This window comes from Pangasianodon hypophthalmus, chromosome 4 (genome assembly GCF_027358585.1).
Source record: "Pangasianodon hypophthalmus isolate fPanHyp1 chromosome 4, fPanHyp1.pri, whole genome shotgun sequence".
Taxonomy (NCBI): domain Eukaryota; kingdom Metazoa; phylum Chordata; class Actinopteri; order Siluriformes; family Pangasiidae; genus Pangasianodon; species Pangasianodon hypophthalmus.
The window spans coordinates 4354623-4378407 of NC_069713.1; the positions used below are offsets into that span (position 1 = coordinate 4354623).

Consider the following 23785-nt stretch of genomic DNA (forward strand, 5'->3'; position numbering starts at 1 on the left):
CACACAACTTGGTCAATGTCCAAATATTTATGGATCTGGCTGTTTTTTTCCTCTCAAAATTGCATCTAAATAAATAATGTATGGTAAATGTTTTATTTTTTTCTGCTGCTGATTTACAGTGTGCATGCCTAATGGTGAACAAGGAATAAAAAGGGCCTAGATTGTACAATAAGGTTTGAATGTAATATTTTTATTTCTAGTTATAATCCATGTGTGTAATCTGCACAGCAAAGCAAAAGCACATAAAAAGCACATTGTGTGTAATGCCCGCTATAGCATATGAAGCTATGTTACTGAATTCATTTTTGTTACTGCTGACATGATAAATGTAAGCGCATAGGAGCAGGAGCTGAGTTGGGGATGGAGCATGTCGAGCTTTAGTTGAGTCCAGAGCGAGTTTTCTCACTGAATATCACTTCAGTTGCCTTCATAACACAAGCTTATGACATCTAACAGCCAGCTGTTCTTTACAAGAGACCCGAGTTTTAAAATCTCATACACAAATGATATGGTAACTGTTACAGGACGGTTCAGTGTGGACCCAATTGCAGAGTGAAAACCCCTGCTTGCTTATAAATAACTGGGCAAGCAGGGTTTATATATTGGTGAAATAAAGGGTAAGGGAAGGGTTGGGGTGTGATTGGTGCAATCTCTCTAGTCACTTCTTTCCTTTTCTAATTCTTTTAAATTCTCATTTTCCTTTCTGTCCTTTCCTTTCCTTTACCCTTACCTCAGATAAAGCTCTGGCATACAATACCAGTCACTCCTCTACAAAGGTGTGACAAAGGGCTGTCTCAAAGACTGGCCTTAAGTATCCTGCCTGGCACGTGCAGTTAATCCAGGTTAATCAGCCTGGAGAATTCTGGGTAACTGAGTTCTCCTGAATGGCTGCTCTCACTGTGCTCCACTGCTGCCCTCTGCTGGCTGCTGGTGGTGTAGCGCGGCCTCTTGAAGTAACAAAAGGGAATAAATGTTTATTTATACAGTAAAATATGCATGAAACTATTTTTCTGCTACAATTTTCCGTTGGAAGAAGTGTGTGATGTTCCTGACTGCAGACACCTACCAAAAATTATCCCCAATTGTGTAGACTGTGTTAGTGCTCATATACAACAATGCTTTAGATACAAGCTTGATTTACAAACCTCTAATCCTGACTATCTTAATCCCTCTGCCAGGACTGGGAAGAAATGCAGTTAGTAGCTTTTCATTCTGAATCACTGCCACTGCTGTAATGTTAATTTCCTGTGTTGTGTTTTGGACATTTTCAGTGTTATGTTAGTCCTGTACATCAGTGTACCAGTGTGTAGACATGCAGTAAGAGCAACAACATTTCTATTTGATTCCTCATTTACTCCTGAACTTTACTGCAGTGAGATCCTCTACTTACACTGAATAATACTGCAGGATCGAGTTTCTGCATTTAAGAGAACACTTTATTATTTGAGAAGACTACCCTGAGATCACAAGTAGGAATTTCAAGTTCAGGGGGCGTTTTCTATTGTTTTTTCTGGTCAGAGGTTTGAAATTACAAGTTATGATCTAAGTCAAATGCAGAATCTCTCAAATAGCCACTCTTTGAGCAGAAACACATCTCAGAACACACAATATGTTGAACCTTGAGGCAGATGGGCCACAGCAGCTGAAGATCACTCCTGTCAGCCAAGAAAAGGAATCTGAGTCTAGAGTGGGCACAGGCTCACCCAAACTGGCCATTGCTCCATTCCATCTCAACTGGTCCAATGCAGGTTACTTGACCATTTTTAATTTTCCTGAGTTTTTTTGAGTGATTACCTCTATGTATTGGCATTACTAAACCACCAGTGTTTTTTTTTTATATTTTTTTTAACTTAGTTTAACAAGGCCATCTTTGTGTCATGGCACACAACAAATTTTGGTTATACAGCTCTTTACAGAAACCTCAGTATCTTGTCTCAGGATGCTGCTAGCTCCTTGGAACCAAAACTGATCTCTAGAGCACTTTACAAGGTATATGTACACATATAAACATTTTGCAAATTCTTAGAACTTAGAACTTCAGTCCAATTGTAATCTTTTAGGGTCAATTTATAATGGGAGATGTTCGAGTCCCAGTCTTAATTTTTGGGGGTACCTAGGTAATTATAGTGTGCATGCAGAACATCTCAGGTTTGAGACTTCTCTTATTTATTTATTTTTTTATTGGGGGGAGAAAGTGCAATTTTTTTTTTAATTCTCCTCACTTTCAAGTTGAATATCACTGGTGGGGGACCAGATACAAACAGGAAATTTTCACAGAAATAAATCCTCTATAATAGCATTCTGCTATACAATTTTTTTAGTTTGAAATTCCACTGGTTACAGAAAAAGGGCGAGTAGAACTTTGGGGAAAAACCTACTTTATTCATACATTTTGAGAAATGAACAGATGTAATAATTATAACAAATAAAAAAATGAACAATATTTTACAGTAATTGTGTTTTTGATTGACATACAATAGCTTATGCTTCTCAATGAAGTCTATAGTGATAACAATGAAACTATCACAGGGTTCTTCAAATCTGCAGAGTTTAGCTCCAACCTCCAAACTTACCTGCCTGTAATTTTCTAGTAATCCTGAAGACCTTGGTTAGTTTGTTCAGGTGTGTTTGATTAGGGTTGGAGCTAAACTTTGGAAGACAGTGGACCTTGTCCTTGTCATCTATCATGTTGGTTCAGATGTACATTTGGTATGCATGAATAGATTTTGTCCAAATATGGAATTGAACAGTGAACAGGGCCATAAACAGAGCTGTAGTGTTGATTCTCCAGTGATAAAAGCAGTAAGTGACTGCAGCTCAGAAGACACTTACTGCTTTTATCACAGTAGAAAAAACACCACAGCTCTGTTTATGACACTGTTCATTTATAAAACACCCAATTGTACACTGTAATTCCACACAAACATATTTACTAATAACTTGGCTTTAAATGTAGACTACCTGTGGAAAGCTGCTGATTTTTGACTACCATCAACATCACTGCTTAACCTGTCTAAAATTAACAACAAACAGAATGAAAAGATATAAAATATATATGTTTTAAGGAAAATATTATTTGTATATATGGCAAGGATAACCTACATTTCATTCAGAGTTGTACATCTTTATTCATATTTTATCTAAACATTGCTGAAGTACAAAACGAGTTCTCTAACGTAAGCCTCCTCTATTGAATGTGGTGAGATGACTACCAAAGCATCAGGTCATGTGTAAAGGCATAGAAAATGTTTAGAAAAATGTAAATTATAAAGAGAAAATTTTCAAAAACAACATTATTTAAAAGGTGTGTGTGTGTGTGTGTGTGTGTGTGTGTGTGGATCAACAGATCAGATGACGGCAGCAATGATCCAGGACAGCACGTTGCAGAACCAAAAATATAAATGTTCACCCCAGCCAACTGTACTTTCATGTTAATTCATTATTTCATCAGTGAAATTTGTACATCAACAAGAATAACTCACTTTGTGTAAGAAACCAGTGACAGACTTACATACTTCACTCATGTTTCTTCTTCTTTGGTGTGTGCAGTACCAGATACCAAGTGTTCGTATCCAACCGAAAAACAACCAAAAGCACTGAAGTGCAAGTATATGAGTAAAATAATAATGTTTGTCTTATGGGCGAGTCTGGGTTTGGTGGATGCCAGGAGAACATTACCTGCCTGACTACATTGTGCCAACTGTAAAGTTTGGTGCAGGAGGGATAATGGTATGGGGCTGTTTTTCAGGGTTGGGCTAGGCCCTTTACTTCCAGTGAAGGGAAATGTTAATGCTTCAGCATAACAAGACATTTTGGACAATGCTATGCTTCCAACTTTGTGGGAACAGTTTGAGGAAAGCCCTTTTCTATTCCAGTGTGACTGTGCCCCAGTGCACAAAGCAAGGTCCATAAAGACATGATTGGATGAGTTTGGTGTGGAAGAACTTGACTGGCCTGCAAAGAACCCTGACCACAATGCCAATCAACACCTTTGGGATGAACTGGAATACATTGCGAGCCAGGCCTTCTGGTCCAAAAGCAGTGCCTGATCTCACAAATGCTCTACTGGATGAATGGGCAAAAATTCCCACAGAAACACGCAAATCTTGTGGAAAGCCTGCCCAGAAGAGTGGAAGCTGTTAGAGCTGCAAAGGGGGGACCAACTCTATATTAATGTATTTAGAATGCGATGTCATTAAAATCCCTGTTGGTATAATGGTCAGGTGTCCCAATACTTAATAATAAGTGTACAGAATAAGTAGAAAAGGAAAAGCAGTAAAAAGCATTAAAAAATAATAAGTGATGTTCCTTGGGTACAGGAAGGGGATGAGCAGACTTTACTACTCTGAGCATTTTAGCAAAAACAGAAGACAATCACAATTCACAGTTTTCCAGCGATCTGTTTGAGAACTGTAGCTTCATCAGTGGACACAGACACACGGCTCACTGCAGAGAGAAAGAAAGTGATTGCAATAAATATGTTTAGAAATACATTTCTCCTCACATTGCTATCACTGATGTTACAAACTAATTAACTTTTTGAATCAGTTACCAAAGCAAGAAATCAGTTAGTTATTTGACGTGTCAGTATTTTGCATGTTCATAGCTAACTATGTCATAACTGTCCAAGTAGAATGAGATGATGGAAAGTTATCTAGACAGCTACCAATCTAACATGGATGAACTCTGTGAGGCGGGGTTTTGTGTACATGGATACTGTAACTGCTAGATGCCAAGTTCACCCCAATGCACCTTTAAAACACTGGCCTTTTCTAGTGGGAATCAAGATATCCTGAATTAATCTCCTGAAAAATTACAAATCATCGAAAGTATTAAATAGAAAATGATCTGGATATTAAATCATTCACAAGTAAAATACATTAGGCCACAGCAGTGTTGAATTCTGGATTCTGATTGGTCAGAAGGTGTTGATTAATTTTCTATAACAGCAGCTCTGACAGTAGTGCAGCTGCAAATCACACGTTTATATTAATGCCAATTGTTCTAATATGATATCACTTCTATAGTAACAGATTACACAAATAAAGTAACAGATTACATAAATAAAGTGATAGATTATGTGAATAAACAGATTAAGGGATGTTGTTTAACAAAAAAAAAATGTAAGTGTTAATATGGATTTTTCTGTTAGAAGTTTATTTAACATTTAGGAAGGAGTCTCCAGTGTGAGTGCTGTGTAACAGTCACGAAATTTTCTGACATGGGAAAGTCTTCAAGACAGAGGACTCTAAGCTTTATCACTTTAAGAGAAAAAAGAGAAGCTGATAAAGGAACGACTGTTTATACGTGATGAAACACAAGTGATAAAAGGAACTAACTTTTGCAGAAATCTCACAACAATAAATGGATGAAAAGTATGATGTGTCTTTCTGTAATGAATTAAAAAGGGAAGTTGCTGTGGTAAAACACTTTGGGATGTGCTGTAATAGGAAAATAATCACCTCCAGGGTAGGAACTCTGAAGCAGTAACTCTGCTTCATCACACCACACTGTCATTGATTATTTTCCTATAACAGCACAACAGTGTGTTTTATTCATTACGTAAAATAAGAGTAGGGTGCAGGTGAACTATGACACAAAATAAAATGTCTTCATTTTGCTTTACCTTTTATTCTGTTTTCATTTTTCATTGGTTTTAGTTCAAGATTAGCATAAATCACATCACTAACACCGGGTTCAGCATCAGCACCTGCAGTAGCAGAGAACAAAACCATCCCAATGATCTTTAGCCTTGTAATACATCAGTCATAACTCATAAACATAAACATAAGTCATTATCAGTCTCCTGCCAAAACCTCACTGAACTCTAGCTGAGTAGATCTTTAAACTCTAGAGGTTACTTTCTTCAGCTTCTTCTATCATCAGCATGAGGCATCTGTTCGAATGTATGAGAACTTTATGATTAATGCTATGCAGAACACATCACTGACTTTTTAATGGAGCCTGTGACGGAACTGACTCGCTGATCTGGAGGAATATTGCAGCTTATGACCTCAGATACTTGGATGCAGATTGTTAATGTGACAAGTTATTGAGATTAAGATTTATTAAGATTTCAAATATTATTTGCTGATTTTGTTTTTTTAATAAATACATTAAATGTCCCAGCATTAAAAATTCTCTACCATTGTTCCTGTTTGTCTTCTTTTTCTTCGTGACCTGTGCATAAGTGGCTTCACTCTCAGCTGCAGCTTCACCTGAACACTGAACACTTCTGTACTTTACTGTATAGAGTTAATCTATAGTTAAGTCTCCTAATGCAAGAGGAAATAAAGCTACCTGTTCCACTCGTATCTGCCTGATCCACAGTACCATAAATATGTTCACTTTCTGGAGAAAACATAATAAAGAGTTCTGAATTTGTTATAAATGCTACTGTAGATTACAAAATAGATTTCAAACAAATAAAACAACTGAATTTATTAAAAGCTGTTCATGCTGTGTATTAAAGAGATGATAATTTTACAATGAATTTCAAAGAAAGATGTGAGTTTCTATTCTTCTAATAAATGTAGAAATAAAGTGATTGAGACAGTGTCTGACCAGCCTGAAGTGGTGTGTGTCCTGACTGATAGTCTTCAGCTCCTGACCGGCTCTGATTCTGCTCTGATGTCTGATTGATTTTCTTCTGCTTTTCTGTAGAGGGAAACAGATTCTACATCTGAACAGGGTGTAAATAGTTACAGAAACATTTTATTTTATACAGCCCTGATTACAGCAATATAACCAGAGAGACTACAATACAGTAGGAATAGGTACAATTATTAATTATGGATATAATTCTAATAACAATATGTAGTTAGATGAGTGTAACTACACGTCTGAACTGCAAAACCTGTAGTAAAGTTATATTTACAACTAAACCTAATGATTTCACAAAAACTCAGATTCCATTATTAAAACGGGTTCAGTATGACAGATCTCACACCCAGAATAATTTGTGAGAATTTGAAAAAATATTAACTAAAAAAAAGTAAAAAAAAATTAAATACATACATTTTCTTTAGAGTGAATTAGTCGTTAACCTTCATCACATCTTTCACCATATTTTCTGAAATAGATTTTTTTAGCTGAAAATATGACTTTACAAAAGGTTTTTGGTTTATAATATAATAATATTAATGAATAAAATGAATATGTATTAATTACAACATTACAGTTAGTATATCTATATTTAGTATGTGCAGGTGCTTTTTATTTATTTTATAATCTACATTGTATTTAAACTGTTTCTTACACTGTAATCAGGACGATATCTCAGACCATAATGATGACTTAAGTGTGAAATATTCCAAACAACACTTTTGGTTATTCAAGTAACCTTTAGTTATTTTTCCACAATTACGTGATACATCAAAATTTGCTTTATTTTTTAGAAACGCTGAGTATATTCTACATAATATAGCTAAAGCAGTTATCAGACCTTTTTTTCTTTTGTAGGACCACAGCAGGATCATTAAGATCAGTAAAGCGATGAACAAAAATCCCAAACCCACAGCCACTCCTACTGTTACACCACCGGATCTAGAACCTGAGACTGAGGAGAGAAAGAGAGCAGAATTTAAGTATTTAAACACTGTGCATATAAACTGTGTTATTAAAAAGAGAAGCAAATAAAAAGAAATTCTCACAAGGTTTCTCACCTCTGACTGAGAACCAGCTTTTCAGTGACTCTCCTCTCTCTGGGTGTTTACAGTGGTAGAAACCTTCATCTGACTTTGAGACAGTTCGGATGATCATCTCTCCTGTAGTCTGTGTCTGGAGAACTGATCCATCTTTATAGAAATCAGCTCGGAGGTTTGAGGAATTTGTGCTGCGATATAAACAGCGTAGATTCAGAGGATGTCCCTCAGTCACAGGATGGACAGGACTCTCCAGGATCACATCACCATCTAGAACACAGAAAATCACAAACAAGGAAATCTACACACTATTATTTGTGTGTAGATGATATATAAAAGTTCTCTAATTTATCTGTATATGACTTAAAACCCTATAAATCTGTGGAGTCTGCAGGTATTTAATTCACTAGCTCATGAGAAAACGTTCAACTGAATTATGGATGCATCAGTACAGATATATATGAATATCCAATACTGATTTGATTCCATGCTCATTTACTGCTACTAGTAAAACTACCATCTACTACTAGCATACACATATCCATACTCAGAATATTCTATAAACCATTTCCCTTTTCCTTTAACAATAAACACACTACATGAAGACTCACCATGCACTGTGATGTTGACAGGATTACTGTTTTCTCCAGATTCAGACTCACACCAGTAAACTCCAGTGTAGGATGTGGAGAGGAAGCTGATTTTACATGTAGATCCTGTAACTGATCCCCACCGTGAACAATCTAACATTCCCTCACTGTGTGTGTATCGTCTCACTGTCCATCCAGTAGAGTTTCTCTGGTCCTCACAGCTCAGTGAGAGAGAGTCATGAGCAAAGTGTTGAGTTCTGCTGGGATTGATGATCAGAGAGACTGGAGGAGATTCACCTTAAACAAAGAAGAAAGCCATGTAAATAAAAATTAAAGAGAAATTGTGTGATATAATGAGGAAGAACACAAGGAAATTGCTGTAAATGTACATTATTTATTTTACAGCAAAATACTGTTTTATTATTTCACAGGTTTACAGTAAAATACCAGAAAATTCATTGCATAGTGGGATATCTTTTTGCCAGGGGTAAGATTATAAAATTTCTCCTTGTATCAAGCTTGAGTTTAAAGTGTTTCAGGCTTTAAGTTACAGATCAGAAGGTCGTCTGTTCAAATCCCAGCATTGCTAAGCTGCTATGGTTGGGTCCTTGAGCAAGTATTTAACTTGCAAAATTTACAGTATATTACTGGAAATATACAATAAACATAACAGGAATTATCTATAAAGATATTAGAATACTTTACAGTAAATATGTTTATGGTTATTTCCTGTCATTTGCGATTTGTGATTTGCTAGTAAATTACTGTAAATATTACAGTAAATGTTTTACAGTGAGGAACAGGTGCACACAATCAGGGAATCACATCACCAGGGGACATTACGCCTCCTCACCACCAGATGTCACTGTCGCCTGAGTATTAGTCTAGCTCTATCACACCACCTACAGGTCACTTCCTCATTGTAGAGTATATTAGGCCAGCACATGGTCTTATACATGATGTAAAGTCTTGCCAGTTCCAGCGTTTGTGCAAGTACAGAGCAGTGTTTAGTTTGTGATTGCCATTGCCCTGTTTAGACTCTCTACCTTGTCATTTGATTAGTCTTTTGGATTTGTCCTCTGATTTCTTGTACGGTGCTTCAGCGTGTTTGACTCTTGCCTGCTTTACACCTCTGTTATCTGCATTGCGTTTATTAACAGTGTAACATAATGACATCATCTGTACCTGCATCTGTTTTTAGCTCTAAATAGCCATATTTGTATTTGGATTTGGATTTAAACAAGATGTGGGCATATTCTTGCCTTTTTGGAAAGCTTTCTAAAAACAAACAAACAAACAAACAAACCCTGAATAGTGCACCTCCTATTCAAATCTGTATCTGTTTAGAACACATTTTCTGAATAATGTATTTGTACTTGGTTATATCTGTAATGTTTACCTGCTCTACCTTTCTGGCTTTTAAAATAAAATCCTCCTGCACATAGATCCTCAACCATCTCCTGAGTCCTGTATGTTACCCAGAAAAGTTACCCAATGACAAGGGGCAGAGACATCACAAAATACAGGGAAACACAAGGGAAATCATGACAATAAGCCTCTACCAGCACTTAGAGCTCTTTAACTAATAAATAAATGTTGCATTAATCTGATCTTACATCCACACTATTCTATTCTACACTTCAACACAACAGTTATTTTTCCTCACCAGTGATCCATAGTGGCTGTGGATTGGTGTACTGTGTGTGAACGGCTGGTTCTCCTCTCTCTCCTCTGCACATATAAACTCCTGTGTGATTCAGAGCAGCAGGACTGAGAGTGTAGTTGCCTCCAGATCCTCTGCTGCTGTCTGAGAGGAGCTCCACATACATGCTATAGCCACGATTATTTTTTATTTGAGTTAAGCCATCTCTGTAGGGAACAGTTGTGTACCAGCTGAATGTCCAGTCTGTAGAGGAGTCTGTAACCTCACAGCTTAGAGTCACTGAGTCTCCTTCAGTCAGCCAGCTCTGTGGAGATACACTCAGTACTGCCCGTGGTCTCTCTGTTACACAGGAAATACAAAACAAATTTTTCTAAATTAATTTAATACACAGTACGAGGTTTTTCATGAATGAGTAATTGCACATTTCCTCAATATTAATGATTTTGTTAATATTGAGGAAATTTTTTTGTAATTAACAAAAAACAAATTTTTTTAAAGTAAACATCACATGTAAATCCAGTTAAACTGTACAGGACAGTGTAGTCTGTAGTCTTTATGGGACTGATGATCATCATTGCAATTTTACATTTGTGATTCTGTCACTGGTAGAAGCAAGCAGAACAGGGTTGTGCTAAATAAATAAATAAATGAATGAATAAATAAATAAATAAATAAATAGATAAATAAAACTTTCAATTTTACACAGCCCTGTTTAACTACAAAAGATCAACTAAGGAGTGAGTAATAGTTACAAATATTAACTATTGATAAAACACTAATAATGTGTAGTTAGATGAGTGTAACTATATGTCTGAATTGCAGCCATCTTTAGTATTCATAATCATAAATATAGTTTTTCCTACAAAAACCCAGTCTTCATTAGTAAAACAGTTTCAGTGTGACTCACACACACAATAATTTGTACAAATTTTCAGAGGCAAGCTGAAATGGAAAATTGTAATGAAGATTACAGCATGGGGTTGGTTTTGTGTCCTATTTTATGTTTTTAATTACAGTAAATTTGTGCTTAACCCTTATCACTTTACAACAGTTTGTGGAGTTCAGGTGTTTAGTTACACACATGTAACCATGTTCCCTTTCGATACTACACTCGTACTGCCTCGCTAGACGCTATGGGGAAAACTCCTTTTTCTCCGATGACTGAAGCCTTTACAATCACGCAGTGAAACTGCACGGCCATTGGTTCGTGCAGTGCAATAAAGCGAACCAATGGCTCGGCAGCGGAACTGCACGCATCTATGGCAAGGAAGCCCGCCAGAATGGGAGGAGCCATCTGGCTATATAATCGGGCATTGTGCCATAGGATCTCAGATCAATTCTCCTTCAGCGACGAAGAGCAATCTCTACGCTGAGCTACGAGACTGAAGCCGCTCGCCGTTGACACGCCTCGCTGCGGACAAGAGCTACTCGCCGGCGCCGTCCCGCTGTTCCTGCCGAGCTTGGAGCCGCCGTTCAGCGTCCGGCGCCGATACCAGCTCGTCCCCTGCCGCCATCCGGTGAGCTAAAAAAGATCTAAAAGAGCGAAAAGAGCTAAAAGATCAAAGAGAGCTAAAAGAGCCTTTTTTCTCTAAAAGAGCTTTTTTCTCTAAAAGAGCAAGCGGCGTTGATATAAATCCGCGCCGTCATTGCAGCTCATGCAGCTCCGCCCTGCACACTGATGACGGCCACTCAGAGTGTGTTTCCTGCCTGGGTCGTCCCCATGCGGAAGCCGCTCTGACGGACATGGAATGCTTGCATTGTGTGAGCATGAGTCTCTCCTCTCTGCACGCTCTGAAAAGAAAGCAATGCCGCTTCTCGCGCCCCCCCGTTTTCTTCCTCCCAGGGACCAGCGAGTAAAAAACGGCGGGGTAGAGAAGAGTGGCGCCCGGCTGTGAGCGAGCTCACGCTGGCTCAGACCCCGCGTGCGTCACTCTCGCCTTGCAGAGAGGATTCGCCCCCGTCTTCTTTGAGTGCCAGCATCCCTCAGCTGATGCGAGCGACATGGTTTAGTTTGGCGCGATAGAGGACGACCCGCTAGATGACAGCATATCTTTAGCAACGTTAGATGCGGAGGATATTTCGGGCTCTCCCTTCGACCCCGCCCCTTTGCCGTCTATAGATTACAGCGTCACCAAGACGAGTACGGATGCCGAGCACTTCCGCGTTCTCTCTAAAGCGGTGGCAGTGCTGGGTTTAGAGTGGTCCATGCCGGAGGAGCCCACTCGGAGCCGTCTGGATGGGTGGTTCCTGCCGGGGTGCCGTCAGGCTCCTCGTCAGTGAGCCGTGCCTTTTTTTCCAGAGGTCCATGATGAGCTCACTAAGTCATGGCGCGCCCCTTATTCGGCTCGCCTTCGCACGTCCGTTTCATCCGCGTTCTCCATGGTCGACGGGGCGGACGAAAAGGGCTATGAGAGGCTACCTCCACTGGATGAGGCAGTGGCCGCACACTTCTGCCCGCCCACTGCCATTGGATGGAGAGCGAATGTCACACACCCCTTGAAACTGTGCAGAACAATGTCTGCCCTTGCTGGACAAGCTTACTCTTCCGCTGGGCAGGCAGCCTCAGCTCTGCACTCAATGGCCGTGCTCCAGGTTTTTCAGGCGAAACTTCTCCAAGTTATGGACGAGTCGGGGCCCGATCCTGCGGCCTTCAAGGAGCCGCGCAGTGCGACGGACCTAGCCCTTCGAGCTACGAGGGCGACGGCTCAGGCCATCGGGCCATCGGGAGGTCAATGGCCAATTTAGTGGTGTTGGAGCGCCACTTGTGGCTAAACCTGACGGAGATCAAAGAGGCGGACAAAGTTCCTTTCCTCGATTCTCTAGTTTCTCCCACGGGGCTGTTCAGACCCGCCATCAAAGGGTTTGCTGAGTGCTTTACTGCTGCGCAGAATTCTTGCCGAAACGTTCAAGCTTTGAGAGTGCCACCAATCGCCCTAAACCCGCCACAATGCAGCAGCCGGCTAGATCTGCGCCTGCGCCCGCTCAGCCTACTCGACAGCCTGAGCTTCCGCAGCGCTCCCGCTCAGCCAGACGCCACTCATTTTTGAGACGCCAAGGACCCCGGCCCAAGTTGACACTGGATCCTGCGCCTCGGACGTCGTCCTGATTTACTGGAAAGGAAGAGGAAGGGGCAAAGTCTAGCTGTCGCCGGACCACCCCCGAAATGATCTCTGTTATGCCCCCAAGCACCCCGTTCTGTTCCGGGTGCCGGTGGCAATGTGTTTGTAAATGCTGTTGTGGATACTGGGCCCGTTCTGAAAGCACCCACAAAAGCAGCCGCTGTTATAGCAAGAACAATAAAACACAAACATTTTCAGACAGAGAGCATACTTCCTCTTCCACTTACGAGTGTCAGATCTCCTCACGGCACATCTCAATCTGTGGTCGTTGAGGGCAGCACATGTCCCTGGCGTGCTGAACCAAGGAGCAGATATGCTATCTCGGAGCAACGTCCCCTCGGAGGAGTGGATGCTCCACCCGCAGACGGTTCAGTTTGGAAGGTCTTTGGCAAGGCAGAGGTCAACAAAAGACAACTCTCATTGCCCAATATATTTTTCAAAGAGCGAGGATGCATTTGGCCCACGATTGGCCCAACCTTCTCCTGTATGCTTTCCCCCCGATCACTCTGATCCCTCAGGTAATCAGACAAATCAGGGATCACAAACGCAGAGTCCTCCTAGTGGCCCTGCTCTGGAGAAACCAACTTTGGTTCTCAGAGCTATCTCAACTGCTTACAGCAGCCCCGTGGCCCATTCCCCTGAGGCAGGATCTTCTCCCTCAGGCGAACAGGACAATTTGGCACCCCCAACCCGAGTTGTGGGCATTACATCTTTGCGCTCTCGACGGGAATCAGTAGATCTCCCCGAAAGTGTCCAAAATACTATATCACAGGCTAGAGCCCCATCCACGAGATGCCTCTATGCCCTTAAATGGTCGGTCTTCACTGCCTGGTGTGCAACCCGCGGCGAAGATTCTATTTCCTGCGACATATCAGTGATATTGTCCTTCCTACAAAAGCTGTTGGACAAGGGCCACTCCCCTTCCACGCTCAAGGTCTATGTGGCAGCTATAGCAGCTTCTCATGCTCCTATAGCAGGACAGTCTGGAGGAAGACCCAGAGTTGAGCCTTCTCTGCCCTGTCAGGGCACTGAGAATTTACATCGAGCATTCCGCTCCATTCAGGCAGTCGGAACAACTCTTTGTGTGCTTTGGCGGCCGCACCAAAGGGTCTCCGGTCACAAAGCAGAGAATTTCTCGATGGCTAGTTGACGCTATTGCGCTAGCATACTCCTCCCTGGGCCTCCATAGCCCCATAGGAGTTAGAGCCCACTCCACTCGGGGCATAGCCTTGTCTTGGGCATGGTCTAGCGGGGTGTCCATGGCAGACATTTGTGCGGCGGCTTTTATAGCCTGGATGTTCTGGCCTTACAGGCTCGGATCCTTTCTACCTAGGGGCACACACCTGTTTATGACAGGCGTATTCCTAGTGTGTTCTTGGCCCTTTCTGAAAGGTGCTGAGACGACATGGGATTATTTGGGAATGATTATCCTAGGCTGGCTCCTAGGCTGGCTCCTGCCTCCTGCGGGTTTCACCTGTCTTAACTGGTCCCTCTGAGTATTATTGCTCAAGGCCGGTTCATGCCAATTGTTCTGCGTATTTTTTTCACTTTTTTTAAGGAATAAAAAAAAGGAGCTTGTCATGTTACAGGGAAACAGCAAATCATAAACTTCTCTGACAAATATTTTTTCTTACTCCTTCTAATGAAACTGTAGTGAAAAGGGGAAAAAATCATGACATACCTCTCGCTGTAATCCTGACAGGATCACTGAACATTGTGTAGTAGTTTCTCCTGCGTGCGCGACACTGGTACACTGTTTCTCCTGCATTATTGGCTGTCACATTAAGTGTGTGTGCTTGTTCACTCTTCAGAAGCTGTAACAGCTGATTATTTTTGTACCAGAGAAACTTCCATCCAGTCGACTGCTGCAGCTCACAGCTCAGAGTGATGGTGTCTCCAGTGTAGACGGAGCTCTGAGTATTCACTCTCGCAGTCGGTTTGGGTTTTACTGTTGGTATGAAATGATGAAGGTGTCAGAGCTGCTTTTCACTTTACAACATAAGCAGTAGATTCACTGTGCTTTAACATATGTTTTGTGTTTAAAACAAACCTTTATATTTAACATTTGATAAAATATGTTACAATTGTATGTTTTCTTACACAGCTGGTTTTCAGTATATTTTCTATGTAATGTAACGGGGTGATGGTTAAAGGCATTAATCCTTGTAATGTATGAATACTCATATCTGTAGAGAATGGGGCTTTTAAGAGTCAACTGATGACATCATCTCGTATGCAAATGAAGCAACGCAAGTGAGCGGGTGATTAGGAAGTCACAAGGGCAATAGGCTGTGTGTGTAGCGGTATAGAGATTTTCAGTGATTTGGATACTGACGAAGGACATCGTGGCGTTGTGAGAGTTAGCACTGTGAGCCAAGCTAACCTGTGAGCACCTGAGAGCGAAGCGAGTTCTCGTGGTGTGATTGGCCTAACCCTAACCCTAACCCTAGGTGTTTAACGCATGCTTCAGAAGTGAATAGATTTCACACTGACATTCAAAGTGTATTTTAGTTTGAATGTATGCCAGAATAATTGTCAGTGGAATTCTAAGGTGTATGTGTTTTCTTTTAGAATTGCCACTGCCGTATTATTTCCCCCTGATTCCGCATTATTTCCTTGTTTTCTCCTGCATGATTCTCTCTTGTTTTTGCAGTTGAGTTTTCTTTCTTTCTTTTTTTTTTTAAACTGCACACCATTAAGATTCATTTAAATTATGTGACCATAAGTGTCTTTTCTTTTATTTATTTAGTCAGACCATGTTTAGCCAAGCAGAGGACATTTTGGTTCTGTATTTTATTTCACCGATCTTCCTTTCATAGGAATAATATCTTGACTAATAAATAGGAATAAAACAACCCCAAATAGTCTTAGTCGGTCCTGTGTGTATTTTCCCAGCGGCCACAGTAACAAAATTTATGATTAGTCTGAAGTGTAAAACACTGTATTTGCTTATTTTAGATTGTTATTTTATAGATCCTGTAAAATCCTGCACCACAATCTGAATATGTCTGCATTTTCTAAAAAAAATAGCAAAAGCATGACTTCCTGCAGTCCAACCATGAAAGTAGGATCAGCCTGGATTTCAGTGAAGATGAAATGTGTTTTGTATGCAGGTGTAAACAGTTAAACAGGTAAATATAAAAACTTCCTTAATTACCCTTTAGAGTAACTCTATACCTAAATGAATCTTGAAAGAAAATGTGTTTGTGTGTTAAGGGGAAGATTTCGGGTTAAGTAAAAACAATCTTTATCAGAGCATCATTTTTGCACTTGTAAGAGAGGACACACAGTTGAGAGTTCATTATTTTATTATCTCCCTTTACATTGTCACTACAAATTTCAATTCAAGTACTTGAAATTATATGGTTCAATCTTTTGTCTTTTTTTTAAATGTTATAAATATGCTAGTTACTGTACATATGTGAGGCAGTCTGGATGTCGCTACAACTGAATTCAGGAAGCCAATCATGATCAAAAGTCAAGTTTTGACCAAAATAGTTTTTTCTGCTAGTACTATGACACTTCTAATTCAAGAAACCTTTTTTTCCATAAATATATTTTACTGAAATTACTTTTTTTTTAATTTAGCTTACTTTCTAACCTTGTCTTGGAGTCTGTCTGCAAGGATCATGTTGGGCAATGAGCTACTTAACCAAACACAGCAGGAAGTGCAGTCAGTATGTCGAGTATGTCAGACATCTAAAACCTCTCGAGTTAAGTGTGCTTCTCTAAGGATTTGATAAAAACTTTGGATAGTTACATATAAACAGACAGAAGTCTAATCAATTCAGTTTGTAATCAGATAGTGGCTGTCAAAATGTCTGCGATGCTCATGTGCCATCACATCATCATTAAAACAGGGAGGAGTGTTTACACATTTTGAACAGAAGACAGCAGACAAAGTTATAAAATATTTAAATGACCTAATACAAAGACATTAATAACTAGAAATATAGTCAACAGAACAGAAGTGAATCAGGGATTATTTCCCCAGCGGTGTTAGTGTGAACAGACATCAGTCAAGTGAAGAGAAGATAATGAGGCTCGTATTTAAATGCTGTGAGTGACTTCTACCTCAGGTGATGAGACGGAGACTGATGTGGATGATGCTGATAATCAAAATCTCTCAAAATTACAGAATGCTCAGATAAAACCTTAGAATTCCAATTCCTTAAATGATCTTCTAATAAATCAGATAATGGCAGAGCCAACACAAGGTGAGATTTACTGCCTTCTTTCTTAATGTTCACTGTGTACTATTAATCAGACTGACTCACCACAATTCTACTGCAAACTTAATATAAAACCCAAATGCTACTGCAAAACACATGATGATGATTCCTGTGAAAGAAATTGGTGTCTACTAGACAGGGAAAGTCAACATTAAATAAACAGGGACTCAGTTACTGACAGCTCAAAATCTGAACCCTAAAAATAATGTCATCATATTAAATAAGAAATAAACACCCACAGACTCACCTGATACAGTCAGTGTAACAGCATCGCTGATCTCTGACCTCTGAAAGAAACTGCTCTGTCCTCTGCAGGTGTAGACACCACTGTCAGAGTCAGTAACAGACCGGATTATGAACTCCTGCATTGTGTTGTCTGTGAGTGTGTTATTATTTTTATACCAGCTGTATGTCCGCTGAGTGCTTCCTCCTCTCTGTATGTCACATCTGAGAGTAACATTCTCTCCAATGAACACATGTGTATCAGGCTTTATGGACACCACGACTTTAGGACTCCCTGTAAAACATTCTTTTGTTAATAAACCTTACATAAAGTAATTCCCAAGTGTACACTACTAATATAATTTTTTAGATTGAGTATGAGTACATGTTTTTTGTTACTTGTTGATACTGATATGTGTAACCTACATACTATTAATAAATCAGGGGCATCATGGACAATTTTATTTAGCACTATTTATGTCAGTTGCTATCATTAAACTTGCTTAAAAATGCTGCTGTCATTAAACTTGTGCTGTTTTATAATTAATATGTTAAGCAGCATAAAACTATTTATTCACATCAAAACTTTTGTTGGTCATTCTTTTCTTATATTAAAGCACTATTTATCTTAAGTGAAAGTAATTCTTGTGAAAAGGGAAACCGTAAATCAAGAGCCACACAGTGTGGGTGAATTTACCAAGATCACAAAGTGAATCTACACATGAGATGGTACGAAAAACAAAGACCGAAAATAACTGAGTTAATGTCACATCTTTTATTTAGAGCTATAAAACCTGCATTAGTAAACTAGGAAGAAATTGACAAATTTTGCACAAACTTCTCAGCCCCAAAATAAATCAAATATGCACACAATATACAGAATAAATTATATATAAATCACCTTGAGCATGGGCCACTGGTATAAGCGAAATCAGCACTAAAAAAGGAAACAGAAACAGAACATCACATGAATATAGAAAATATTCAGTCTATTAATGAAAACAGCACATTTTAGGCACACCGAACCCACAAGATTAAATCTTATTCAGGGAATCTAAACTACCATCTGTAAGAAATACATTTTAATCTCTCTTAATAATAAATAAACAAAAACGTCTCCAGGTTACGTATGTAACCATGGTTCCCCGAGGGAACGAGACGCTGCGTCACGAAACGCTATGGGAACGCCCCCGCGTGACCGCGCTCTGAATCACGTGTCTAATCCGTCCAATGGATGGGCGAGACGTAGCGACCCGGAAGCATAAAAGCCCGAGCGGCGAGCCCCGCGTTAGCTTACTGGAAAATGAAGCAAGCGCCGCAGGGACGCCGGAAGTGTGGCACCGAGACGCAGCGTCTCGTTCCCTCGGGGAACCATGGTTACATACGTAACCTGGAGATGTTCCCCTTCAGGAACTCGAGCTGCGTCACGAAACGCTATGGGAACGAGTATACCCACGCCGCCAGACTTACAAGTCCCTGCCTCCAGGAGGAGGCAAGCCTAAGGCACAAGGACAGAGGAGCCGGGAGTGGCTCGGGTATCTAGGTCATAAAACCTGGCAAAGGTCAGGGGCGTGGACCATCCCGCTGCGTTGCAGATGTCCTGTAAGGACACACCTGCCAGAAAGGCCTTAGAGGCCGCCACCGCTCGGGTAGAGTGAGCCTTGACCCCCAGGGGACTGGGGAGACCAGAGGACACGTACAATTGAGCTTCCGATGGTCGGGCTCCCTGAAGGGAGGAGGACAGAAAGCCTGCAGCACGACCGGCCGTGGTGCCAAGGAGGGGACTTTCGGTACGTACCCCGCTCGGGGGTACAAGAATGCTTTGGCCAAACCAGGCGCAAAGTCTAAATAGGAAGGGGCCACCGAGAGGGCCTGAAGATCCCCCACTCTCCTAAGAGAGGAAATTGCCAAGAGAAAGGCAGTTTTCAACGTCAGAAGACGGTCCGAAATCTCCTCTATGGGCTCGAAGTGGGGTTTGCAGAGAGTCTCTAAAACCACGGCCAGGTCCCACGAGGGGACCCGAGATCGAGCTGGAGGTCTGATCCTCAGCGCACCGCGGAGGAAACATGTCACCCAGGGGTGCCTGCCCACTGACTGGCCATCGAGAGGGGCGTGGCAGGCCACAATAGCCGCTACGTACACCTTCAGGGTGGAGTGGGTCAGCCCCGCGGAGAGGCGGGCCTGCAAGAACTCCAGCACTGTACCAACTGGGCAGTGAACAGGGTCAAGCCGGCGGTCTCCGCACCAGGAAGTGAAAAGTTTCCACTTCAGGGCGTACAGTTTCCTCGTAGAGGGAGCTCTGGACTGGAGGATGGTCTCCACAACCTCGGTTGAGAGACCGGAAGCGCGGAGTTGTGCCCCCTCAGAGGCCACACCCACAGCTTCCACATCTCCGGGCGGGGGTGAAGATGGCCCCCCGCCTGTGAGAGGAGATCCCTCCTGATCGGAATCTCCCATGGGGAGCCGTCTAGGAGGGAAATCAGGTCCGAGAACCATACTCGGCCCGGCCAGAATGGGGCTACTAACAGTAGACGAAATCCGTCCCGGCGCACTCTCTCCAGAACTCCCGGGAGCAGAGCGACCGGAGGGAAGGCGTACAGACGCAGCCTCGGCCACGGCTGTACCATGGCATCCAGTCCAAGAGGAGCTGGATGAGTCAGAGAGAACCAAAGGGGACAGTGCGACGTCTCCTGCGTCGCAAACAGATCCACCTGGGCTCTGCCGAACATACGCCATATGAGCTCCACCACCTCGGGGTGGAGTCTCCATTCCCCGGGCACCGGCCCCTGCCTCGACAGGGCGTCCGCTCCCACGTTGAGATGACCAGGGATGTAGGCCGCTCTCAATGAGAGGAGGTTCCCTTGGGACCACACAAGGATCTGGAGCGCCAGCCTGTAAAGGGGGCGCGAACGCAGACCTCCCTGGCGGTTGATGTAAGAGACCACCAACACGTGGCGGCCTCTTAGGTCTGGGAGAAAGTGTTTCAGAGCTAGAAACACGGCCAGCATCTCCAGGCGGTTAATGTGCCAAGTGAGATGGCGGCCGCTCCACAGACCACGGGCAGGACGGCCACTCATGACCGCTCCCCATCCGGTGAGGGACGCATCCGTCGCTAGCACTACACGGCGACCAGGAGCTCCCAGGGCCCGGCCCTGAGACAGGAACCCAGGTTCTCTCCACACAGCTAAGGCACGGCGGCATCGCCGCGTGACCTTGATCATGCGGAGCGGGTTTCCTCTGTTTTGGAAAAACCCCCTGGTCTTGAGCCACCACTGTAGGGGTCTCATGTGCAGCAGGCCAAACGGTATCACGTTGGACGCAGCTGCCAATAGGCCCAGCAGTCTCTGAAACTGCTTTACAGTGAGCGACCGGCCTACTTTCGCTCTCGCGACCGCTGTGAGGACCGACTCGATCCGAGCAGGAGACAAACGTGCCTGCATCGTGGTCGAATCCCACACGACGCCTAGATATGCGGTTCTCTGAGCTGGAGAAAGCACGCTTTTCTCGGCGTTTAGTTTTAACCCCAGTTCATATGGGCGAGAACGGCATCTCGATGCCGAGCCGCCATCTGCTCTGAATGAGCTAAAATCAACCAGTCGTCGATATAGTTCAGTATGCAGATGCCCTGTAGTCGCATAGGAGCCAGGGCAGCATCCACGCACTTCGTGAAGGTGCGGGGTGAGAGTGCTAGGCCGAAGGGAAGAACCCGATACTGGTAAGCTTTGCCCCCGAAAGCGAACCTCAGGAACTTCCTGTGCGGGGGAAGGATGGAGATGTGGAAATGCATCTTTTAGGTCGATCGTGACGAACCAGTTCTCGGACCTGATCTGAGACACGACCTGAGTGACCGTAAGCATCCTGAACTTCAGTCAAGCGACTGAGAGGTTCAATTGCCGCAAGTCCAAAATGGGACGCAGCTCTCCCCCCTTCTTGGGAACAATGAAGTACCGGCTGTAGAACCCTGACTCTCTGTCGTGAGGAGGGACCACCTCGATGGCCTCCTTCCTCAGGAGAGTACGTACTTCCTGCTCCAATACCAGAGCCTGCTCGGGACCCACCACAGTGGGAAGAACCCCAGAAAAACGAGGTGGAGGCGAGCCGAACTGAATTCGGTAGCCTCTTTCTACAGTACGCAGGACCCAATGAGACACATTTGGCAGAAGTTTCCACGCTGCCAGAAAGCTCACTAAGGGAATCAGTCTCTCGAGACTGACCTCAGGTGTAATAGAAGCGGTTAGCTGGGTGCCCTGAGGTGGCGAACCGACATGGGGGAAATGAGCTAACCGCTGCGAAGGCCTCAGGAGAGGCCGCGAGCCTCCCAGACCCGCTACGTTGCCGGGCGAGAACTGGGAGAGGCGCTCGCCGGAGACCGCTGCGCCCTGAAGCACCATAGGTGGCAGGGTTGGCAGATCGACCTCCTGAGGGCACTGGGGGGACCTGGGCACCGTAAGATGAGGTGTACGCCGCGTCGCCCCAGAGGGGCCCGCCCTCGGAAGCCCTGGGCCAAAACCATCAGGGCTTCTTAGCCGCGGCCCTTCTGGACATGAGGACGGTCCTCAGATCCGCCTTAGTGCCCGAAGGGCCGGGCCGGTGCTTTTGGGCCTCCCTGTAGGAGGGGGCCGTACACGGAGGGGGCTGCCCCCACCCAGCAGCCCCACGAGCTAGAGAGCGACGGGGGAGGAACCGCTAGAACGCCGCGGTGCACGGGCGGTCTCCTTGGTGGCGCGGAGGACCAGATCAACGGCCTGCCTGAGCTCAGCTACCTGCTCAGACGTACTCTCCCCCTGCTCGTCCAGCTCTTTAAGCAGGTCGGCCTGGTACGCCTGTAACACCGCCATGGTGTGCAGACACGCACCGGCCTTACCTGCTGCCGTGTACGCCTTGCCTACCAGCACTGAGGTGGTCCGCAGCGGCTTGGTAGGCAACGCCGGAGCCTTCAGGGACGATGCAGCAGCAGGGGACAGATAGCTGGCTAGCGTCTGTTCAACCCTGGGCATCGCCCTGTAACCGGAGTCCAGCCCCGCCACATTAGCGTAATGGGAAGAAGTGGGGCTGAACAACCCGGCTGAAAACGGCCTATTCCAGGACCTCGACACCTCAGTGTGGAGGTCCGGAAAAAAGGGCAGGCTCCGGGGCGGAGGTGGCGGCCTACTGCGTAAAAAGCGCTCATCCAGTCTAGAGCCCTGAGGCTCAGGCCGTGACTCAGCGGGCCAGTCAATGCTAAGCTTAGCGACTGCCCGCGTAACCACCTCGAGCAGCTCCCCGTATTGAGGAGACTGCGGCTCAGGGTCGACGCTCTCCACATCGACCTCCTCGGAGGACGATAGGTGGAGCGCCGAGTCCGCTCCCCGGGGGGAAGAAACCACAGAGCGTGCTTCCGAGCCCAGGGAGGGGACAGTGGACCTGGAGGGTGAGGAAGGAGAAAGGGACGGGCCCGTCTCCATTCCCTCCGCCAGGTCCATCTGCGAGCCCCACGAGCGCAACCGCCGCTCTGCCTCGGCAGAAGCGGGGCCGGCACCGCGAGGCACGCTAGTGAGGGCTCCCTCCTCAAAGAGAGCCCAGCGGGAGCGGAGAATGTGCAGCGGTAAATGCTCGCAATGTGCGCAGCCGGCTCCCTCGAGAGCCGACTGAACATGCTCCGCTCCCAAACAGGCAACGCACAGACTGTGTGTATCCCAGCCCGTAATATATCGCGGACAGGGAGGAACACACAGCCTGCCCGCTCTCGCCCTTTGTCTTATCCTTGGCTTTAGGCATGCCGCCGATAAAACACAAACCAGACGGAAAATAGACAAACAATCAACATAGAGCACTTGCTGAAAACAGGAAGTTAACGCAGGGCTCGCCGATCGGGCTTTTATGCTTCTGGGTTGCTACGTCACCCCGCCCGTGACGTCTCGCCCATCCATTGGACGGATTAGACACGTGATTCAGAGCGCGGTCACGCGGGGGCGTTCCCATAGCGTTTCGTGACGCAGCTCGAGTTCCTGAAGGGGAACTACAGTAACTTATACAAAGGTCACTATTCTGCTCATTAAGTTGTTTGTTTCACTTTATTTAATTTTATTGCACAAAGTAACCAAATATGCAGCAGATATTATTATTGAAGTGTGATAATCTTAGCTCTGGAACATAAAACCAATGGACTTTCACACTGTAAGGTTCTTAAAGAGAGAGAGAAAGAGAGGGAGAGACAGAGAGAGAGAGAGAGAGAGAGAGAGAGAGAGGGAGGATGAACATATGTAATTTATATTTTAGTGCAGTTTTCATATATGACATTTTCTGCAGTGTGGAAAGAGAGGGCAGAGAAGTGTGA

At 43.9% G+C, this 23785-nt stretch overlaps 2 protein-coding genes across 2 annotated transcripts; both read right to left on the minus strand.

Annotated features, from left to right (window-relative positions):
• Window positions 1-2456: 2456 nt before the first annotated feature.
• Window positions 2457-8393, minus strand: LOC113547237 (high affinity immunoglobulin gamma Fc receptor I-like). The gene is made up of 6 exons (XM_034303813.2): window positions 8255-8393; window positions 7665-7913; window positions 7445-7558; window positions 6565-6657; window positions 5627-5710; window positions 2457-4446 (listed from the first exon to the last, which is right to left on the minus strand). Exons 1-6 carry the CDS (start codon window positions 8391-8393, stop codon window positions 4382-4384), a joined length of 744 nt encoding a protein of 247 aa, XP_034159704.2. The 3' UTR covers window positions 2457-4381.
• A 1492-nt stretch (window positions 8394-9885) lies between these two features.
• On the minus strand, window positions 9886-18400 carry LOC128318111 (carcinoembryonic antigen-related cell adhesion molecule 5-like). Its single transcript, XM_053233257.1, has 4 exons — window positions 18371-18400; window positions 17495-17764; window positions 14697-14963; window positions 9886-10235 (listed from the first exon to the last, which is right to left on the minus strand). The coding sequence occupies exons 2-4, from the start codon at window positions 17613-17615 to the stop codon at window positions 9886-9888; spliced, it is 738 nt and encodes a 245-aa protein (XP_053089232.1). The 5' UTR covers window positions 17616-17764; window positions 18371-18400.
• Window positions 18401-23785: the final 5385 nt, after the last annotated feature.